General features: G+C 43.1%; 1 protein-coding gene across 1 annotated transcript; it reads right to left on the reverse strand.

Annotated features, from left to right (window-relative positions):
• Positions 1–766: 766 nt before the first annotated feature.
• On the reverse strand, positions 767–4898 carry LOC127347014 (uncharacterized). Its single transcript, XM_051373247.1, has 3 exons — positions 3761–4898; positions 3368–3661; positions 767–2823 (listed from the first exon to the last, which is right to left on the reverse strand). The coding sequence occupies exons 1-3, from the start codon at positions 4896–4898 to the stop codon at positions 767–769; spliced, it is 3489 nt and encodes a 1162-aa protein (XP_051229207.1).
• Between the last annotated feature and the right edge of the window lie 3808 nt (positions 4899–8706).

Below are 8706 nucleotides of genomic sequence, written 5' to 3' on the forward strand. Positions count from 1 at the left end.
CATATGCTCCCATGTGCTAAAACACCACTCCGAAATGCACTTACAAATTCAACATCAGGTATCCAAAGGTACAACTATGGCGAGAATGCCAAAGTACACTAAAATACACCCATAGTAAAACACACTGGCGGAGCTTGGCAGAAACAGCTGGTTGGGCCAGCCCAAAGAAGATGACCATTTTTTTCTCTTTCACAGCCAAATATACCTTCAAACCCTTCACTATTTCGGGCTGAGTTGGGCGGGCCACGGTCTAGGTCGGCCACAACATAGCTCCGCCACTGGTAAAACATGAAGTATACCGAAGTATATAGTTGTGTTGAAACCGAAAGTATGTCAAACTACGCTCGTAGTGAGACCCGGAGTACACCAAAGTACAGCTGTGATGAACAGTTGTGATTGTTTTAGAAGTATAGTTCCCGAAACTTAGCAACATAAGATCTAGTTTTGAAAATCTCGGTGCGAGGATCAAAAAGTGAAAATGGTTGGAAGAATGGTTTTCAAGATAATTAATTTTAACAATGAAAAAAAAACTGTGCCAACTCACCCCTCCCGTAGCATTCTCGCTCATGACTCACTCCACTTTGCTTCTCATTGTGACAAGTATCATGTGCCGAGATAACTTTTAGTTCATTTTCTTGCGCAACTTGACTAAAAACAAACATAACACCGTTGTAAGACATGTTATGAAACGTCGAAGACTAACTGTCATTTGCAGTAGCAACACAAGCCAAGGACTTTTTTTTTTGAGCTGGAACACCTGATTCCATTACTTAACAGACACAGCAGACATGCTGGTCTTCAGAACAAATACATCAGCAGGCAAAGAGTTCAGCCACAGCGACTGGATCTCTCTCCTACGCACACCAACAGCTGCTAATTCATGTGCCAAAACATTACATGCCCTTGGGCAAAACGAAAAGGAAACAGACGTGAAATTCAGACGTAAGAAAGCACGCATGTCCCGATATACGGTCCCTTCTTCGGTGCGATCGAAACTTGTCTCCTGGAGGGCCTTGATTAGATTTTGGGCATCCGATTCAACATGGACATGTCCCATGCCCCAACTTGCTGCCGCTGACAGGGCTTCTTGACATGCGTGTGCTTCAGCATAAGCAGCGCTGCCCGCCTGCGCCAGAAAGCCAGCACCAGATCCTCTGACCACGCCATGTTGGTCTCGAATAACAAAGCCCCATCCTCCAGTACCTGTTTCCGCTGAAAATGATCCATCAGAATTTAGTTTAAGCACATCTCCCGACGGTGGACACCATTGTGGCTTGTTCATCACCCCGCTAGTGCCGACTCCCATTATCTGAATCCTCTTACAGTACTGTCGCGATTCGGCCGCCCAGTAATTTGCCTGTTTCACAGTACCCTCCACCGACAGTTCCAGTCCCTCTGAATTTAGTTTGTTCCTTGTAGTCCACCAGCGCCATAGAGTACAGCAGACCAAAATCCTATCGGCCTCTTTGAGACAGAGTATTTGTTGCACCACAGAAGCTGCAGTACTGTATGCGCACATTCGATCACAGACATCCTCCATCCCTATTAATTTCCAAACCTTCCTTACCTCCTTACATTTGAGAAAAAGGTGGACTCCGTCCTCATCAAATCTTCTGCAGCAGACACACAAAGTGTCACATTCTATCCCTCTCCTCTTGATGCTCATCTTCAGAGGTAGACTGTTATGGGCCAACCGCCACATGAATTGTTTGATCTTTGGAACTACTGCCAGCTTCCAAATATTATTCCACTGAATTTGCGCATCACCATTACCTGATCCACCTGGGTTATCTGGGTAATTGACAGTCATGTATAGGTGATATGCTGACTTGACTGTAAAGACCCCCTTTTCATCATAGTGCCATGCCGGGAAATCTTCAAAATCTTCCCTAACTGGGATTTTCAGAACAATGTTAGCATCTGCATCCCACAATGTGTCACGTACCAATTCCTCATCCCATTGGCCAGTAGCTGGATTTATTAGTTCATGAACCTTGGTGAGTAAACTCTGTCTCCTTGGGGTAATGGGAAGCCTCGAACCATCCCGAGGAAGCCAAGGGTCCGACCACAGGTTTACTTGTGTTCCATCACCAATCCTCCATACCAAACCCTCCTTGAGTAGCGACACACCTTTAAGAATGCTACGCCATGTGTAAGAAATACCAGGTGCTGCAGTAGCCTCAAGGATAGAAGAAGTAGGGAAGTATCTTGCTTTAAGCACCCTGCCACACAACGAGTTTGGATTATCCAATAGTCTCCATGCTTGCCTCGATAACATAGCCATGTTAAAACCATAAAGATCTCGGAAGCCAAGTCCTCCTTCACTCTTCGGTTTTGTCAATTTCTCCCAGCTCAACCAATGAATTTTGTTCTCATTCTCCTGCTGAGCCCACCAGTAGCGACATATCATCGTACTAATCTCCTCACATAGTGTCTTAGTAAGATCAAAACAGGACATCGCAAACGCTGGAATGGCTTGCGCACATGCCTTTATCAGGATATCTTTCCCAGCTTTAGACAACATCTTCTCCTTCCAACCCTGAATCTTCTTCCATACCCTATCCTTAAGATATGCAAACACTTTCGATTTGGATCTTCCAACATAGATTGGTAGTCCCAAGTACTTCTCTGTCCTAGCTTCAGCTCTGATATGCAGCTCGCCAAGGACCTGGTTCCTTCTTGCATTACTCGTATTCTCACTGAACATGACTGACGATTTGTCAAAATTAATGGTTTGCCCCGAGCACATCTCATATAGTTGTAGCACATTCTGCAGCGTCCTGGCACTTTCGCTAGTAGCTTTAATAAGTACCAAAGAATCATCTGCAAATAAGAGGTGATTAAAACTTGGCGCAGCATATACGGATTCCTTCCAAACTTCCATCTTCCTCCGCATGGTTCATTAGTGCTGAGAAACCTTCAGCACAAAAAAGAAAAAGGTATGGCGAGAGGGGGTCTCCTTGTCTCAATCCTCTTTGTGGAATAATCTCATCTGTTAGTGAACCATTTATTCGAATTTGATATTTCACTGTTGTCACACACATCATGATCAAATTAATCCATCTCTCCGCGAAACCAAGTCTCCTCATCATTCTCTCCACAAAGTCCCATTCAACTCTATCATAGGCATTGCTCATATCCAACTTGACTGCTGCATAGCCTTCCTTCCCCCGTCTCCTGGACTTCATATAATGTGTACATTCATAGGCCAACAGAATATTATCCGTGATCAAACGCCCTGGGACAAAAGCACTTTGGTTTGGAGAGATGATAGCATCCAAGATCAACTTCAGCCTATTTGCAAGGATCTTCGAGATGATCTTATACACCACATTGCAAAGACTAATGGGTCGGAGATCTTTCATACCTTCTGGATTGTTGATCTTGGGGATTAGAACAACACATGTATCATTCCAATTATCAGGCATGGGACCCCCATTTAACACATGCAGTACCTCTTCGGTCACTTTTCCTCCAACAACATCCCAGAACTTTTTGTAAAAAATGGAGTGCATCCCATCGGGTCCCGGTGCTTTGAGGTCTCCAATGCCATCAAGTGCCACCATCACCTCCTCATTGGAGAAAGGCTTGCACAAGGACTCATTCATCTCATCTGTTACCCGAGGTTGTACATGCTGCAATAATTCCTCCATCCGGGTACCTGGGGTAGATTGGAACAAATTTAAAAAATAGTTAGATGCCACCTCTTTCATGGCCTCCTCCTCCTCCACCAGCACCCCATCCCCCCTTCTTAACTTACTGATCCTATTTATTTTCCTCCTCTCTGTGGCTACTGAATGGAAATACTTTGTGTTTCTGTCACCCCCCTTCATCCAGTCAACATGGGCCCTCTGCTTCCAATAAGTATCACGTTGTTCCTCCAACCGACTCAACTTAAACCGAAGCACAGCTTCCCTTCTCACTTGTTCAGGTCCAATTCCTTCTCTCCTCCACCTTTCCAATTCCTTTTTCAGCTTGCATATCCGTTTATCTAGATCTCCCAGGACATTTTTGCTCCAATCCACCAGTTGCCCCAGTACACCCCTCACTCCTTCGACCACCCCTCCTTTTTTAACCTCCACCTCTAGCTCCCAAGCATTTTTAACAATTCCCATACATGCCTCCTCTTCCATCCACCGAGCTTCAAATTTTGGCACCCTGATCCGAGCCGAGCTACTCAATCTTTCCTCTGAACCATGCGTATCAACAACCACAGGTCGGTGGTCAGAGTGTCGAGGATCATCGTTTGTGACTTTAAACGCCGGGAACCTCTCCCTCCATTCTCGGGTTGCCACTGCCCGATCCAATCTTTCTCTAATATAACTGCTAGCCGAATGGCTATGATTTCGCCAAGTGAATGGATCGCCAACAAAGCCAAGATCATCCATCCCGCAGAACTCCAATGAGACCTTAAACTTATCCATACAACCCTGGGGCCGAGCCGCCCCTCCTTCCTTCTCCCACGAGTGTAGCACCTCATTGAAGTCACCACAACATAGCCAAGGTTTATTACTTTGATGTTTCAGATTTCTCATCAATTTCCATGTCTTATCCTTCCCATCAGACTTCGGCTCACCATATATTCCAGTAAAGCGCCACACAAAACCATCAGTCTCCGTTATCTCTGTATCAATATGGTATTTGGAGACAAAACCCACAAGCTTCAGATTGACTTCATTTTTCCAGAACAAAACCAGCCCGCCACTCCTTCCCACACAGTCTTTTACAATCATGTTTGGCATCCCAAGCTTCCACTTCAAACCCTCCAGCTTCTCCTTACACATCTTTGTTTCCGACAGGAACAATACGTCAGGGTCCACCTTCTTCTGGAGATCCAGAAGACCATGAATTGCCGGGTCGTTCCCCAACCCCCGGCAATTCCAGCACACACACTTCATTGGGACTCGCAGGGCTGTTTCGACAGCCCCGCTTCTTTGTTTTTGTTGCCAAATTCCTTCTTACTCTTCTTCAGCTCCTTCTGGTCATCCACATCCATAGCATCTGCAGTACGTTTCCTTCCTTGGTCATTGATACGTCTCCGACGTATCGATAATTTCTTATGTTCCATGCCACATTATTGATGTTATCTACATGTTTTATGCACACTTTATGTCATATTCGTGCATTTTCTGGAACTAACCTATTAACAAGATGCCGAAGTGCCAGTTGCTATTTTCTGCTGTTTTTGGTTTCAGAAATCCTAGTAAGGAAATATTCTCGGAATTGGACGAAATCAAAGCCCAGGGGCCTATTTTCTCATGAAGCTTCCAGAAGTCCGAAGGAGAGACGAAGAGGGGCCACGGAGGGGCCACACCCTAGGGCGGCGCGGCCCCCCCCCTTGGCCGCGCGGCCCTGTGGTGTGGGGCCCCCGTGCCGCCTCTTGACCTGCCCTTCCGCCTATAAAAAGTCTCCGTGACGAAACCCCCAGTACCGAGAGCCACGATACGGAAAACCTTCCAGAGACGCCGCCAACGCCGATCCCATCTCGGGGGATCCAGGAGATCGCCTCCGGCACCCTGCCGGAGAGGGGAATCATCTCCCGGAGGACTCTACGCCGCCATGGTCGCCTCCGGTGTGATGTGTGAGTAGTCTACCCCTGGACTATGGGTCCATAGCAGTAGCTAGATGGTTGTCTTCTCCCCATTGTGCTATCATTGTCGGATCTTGTGAGCTGCCTAACATGATCAAGATCATCTATCTGTAATTCTATATGTTGCGTTTGTTGGGATCCGATGAATAGAGAATACTTGTTATGTTGATTATCAAAGTTATGCTATGTGTTGTTTATGATCTTGCATGCTCTCCGTTACTAGTAGATGCTCTGGCCAAGTAGATGCTTGTAACTCCAAGAGGGAGTACTTATGCTCGATAGTGGGTTCATGCCTGCATTGACACTGGGACGATGTGAGAAAAGTTCTAAGGTTTTGTTGTGCTGTTGCAACTAGGGATAAAACATTAGTGCTATGTTCAAGGATGTAGTCACTAGTTACATTACGCACCATACTTAATGCAATTGTCTGTTGTTAGCAACTTAATCTTTGGAGGGGTTCGGATGATAACTTTGAAGGTGGACTTTTTAGGCATAGATGCAGTTGGATGACGGTCTATGTACTTTGTCGTAATGCCCAATTAAATCTCACTATACTCATCATGATATGTATGTGCATGGTCATGCTCTCTTTATTTGTCAATTGCCCAACTGTAATTTGTTCACCCAACATGCTGTTCGTCTTATGGGAGAGACACCTCTAGTGAACTGTGGACCCCGGTCCAATTCTCTTTCTTGAAATACAATCTCTTTGCAATACTTGTTCTCTTGTTTTCTGCAAACAATCATCTTCCACACAATACGGTTAACTCTTTGTTACAGACAAGCCGGTGAGATTGACAACCTCCTTTGTTTCGTTGGGAGCAAAGTACTTTGGTTGTGTTGTGCAGGTTCCACGTTGGCGCCGGAATCACTGGTGTTGCGCCGCACTACATCTCGCCGCCATCAACCTTCAACGTGCTTCTTGACTCCTACTGGTCCGATTAAACCTTGGTTTCTTACTGAGGGAAACTTGCCGCTGTGCGCATCACACCTTCCTCTTGGGGTTCCCAACGGACGTGCCAACCACACGCATCAAGCAAATTTCTGGCGCCGTTGCCGGGGAGATCAAGACACGCTGCAAGGGGAGTCTCCACTTCTCAATCTCTTTACTTTGTTTTTGTCTTGCTTAGTTTTATTTACTACTTTGTTTGCTGCACTAAATCAAAATACAAAAAAAATTAGTTGCTAGTTTTACTTTATTTGCTATCTTGTTTGCTATATCTAAAACACAAAAAAAAATTAGTTTACTTGCATTTACTTTATCTAGTTTGTTTTATTTACTGTTGCTAAAATGGCCAACGCTGAAAACACTAAGTTGTGTGACTTCACAACCACAAATAATAATGATTTCTTATGCACACCTATTGCTCCACCTGCTACTACAGCAGAATTCTTTGAAATTAAACCTGCTTTACTGAATCTTGTTATGCGAGAGCAATTTTCTGGTGTTAGTTCTGATGATGCTGCTGCCCATCTTAATAATTTTGTTGAATTATGTGAAATGCAAAAATATAAAGATATAGATGGTGATATTATAAAATTAAAATTGTTCCCTTTCTCATTAAGAGGAAGAGCTAAAGATTGGTTGCTATCTCTGCCTAAGAATAGTATTGATTCATGGACTAAATGCAAGGATGCTTTTATTGGTAGATATTATCCCCCTGCTAAAATTATATCTTTGAGGAGTAGCATAATGAATTTTAAACAATTAGATACTGAACATGTTGCTCAAGCTTGGGAAAGAATGAAATCTTTGGTTAAAAATTGCCCAACCCATGGACTGACTACTTGGATGATCATCCAAACCTTCTATGCAGGACTAAATTTTTCTTCGCGGAATTTATTGGATTCAGCTGCTGGAGGTACCTTTATGTCCATCACCCTTGGTGAAGCAACAAAGCTTCTTGATAATATGATGATCAATTACTCTGAATGGCACACGGAAAGAGCTCCACAAGGTAAGAAGGTAAATTCTGTCGAAGAAACCTCTTCCTTGAGTGATAAGATTGATGCTATTATGTCTATGCTTGTGAATGATAGGACTAATATTGATCCTAATAATGTTCCATTAGCTTCATTGGTTGCACAAGAAGAACATGTTGATGTAAACTTCATTAAAAATAATAATTTCAACAACAATGCTTACCGGAACAATTCTAGTAACAACTATAGACCATATCCTTATAATAATGGCAACGGGTATGGTAATTCTTATGGGAATTCTTACAACAATAATAGGAGTTCACCCCCTGGACTTGAAGCCATGCTTAAAGAATTTATTAGTACACAAACTGCTTTTAACAAATCTGTTGAAGAAAAGCTTGGGAAAATTGATATACTTGCTTCTAAAGTCGATAGTCTTGCTGCTGATGTTGATCTTTCAAAATCAAAAGTTTTGCCTAATGAGAATCATCATAATAAAATTGTTACTACAGCAAATGCCATTCAAGTTAGAATTAATGAGAATATAAGATTAATGGCTGAACTGCGTGCTAGGTGGGATAGAGAAGAAAATGAAAAACTAGTTAAAGAAAAGAATATAGCTAAAGTTTGGACTATTACCACCACTAGTAATGCTAATGCTACACATGTTGCTGCACCTCCTACTCATACTAATAAAAGAATTGGTGTTAGCAATGTTTCCACTTCTAATGCAAAGCGAAAAACTGCACTGAAACTGCTAAAACTGCTTGAAATCGCCTTTGATAAAGCTGCTGAAATTTTTTCCAACATTGGGGATGATGATCCCATTGCTTTAGATTATAATGGTTTGAATTTTGATGATTGCCACATCTCTGAAGTTATAAAGTTCTTGCAAAAACTTGCTAAAAGTCCTAATGCTAGTGCTATAAATTTGGCTTTTACGCATCATATTACAAATGCTCTTATAAAAGCTAGAGAAGAGAAACTAGAGCGCGAAGCCTCTATTCCTAAAAAGCTAGAGGATGGTTGGGAGCCCATCATTAAGATGAAGGTTAAAGATTTTGATTGTAATGCTTTATGTGATCTTGGTGCAAGTATTTCTGTTATGCCTAAGAAAATTTATAATATGCTTGACTTGCCACCGCTGAAAAATTGTTATTTGGATGTTAATCTTGCTGATCATTCTACAAAGA

This window comes from Lolium perenne, chromosome 4 (genome assembly GCF_019359855.2).
Source record: "Lolium perenne isolate Kyuss_39 chromosome 4, Kyuss_2.0, whole genome shotgun sequence".
Taxonomy (NCBI): Eukaryota; Viridiplantae; Streptophyta; class Magnoliopsida; order Poales; family Poaceae; genus Lolium; species Lolium perenne.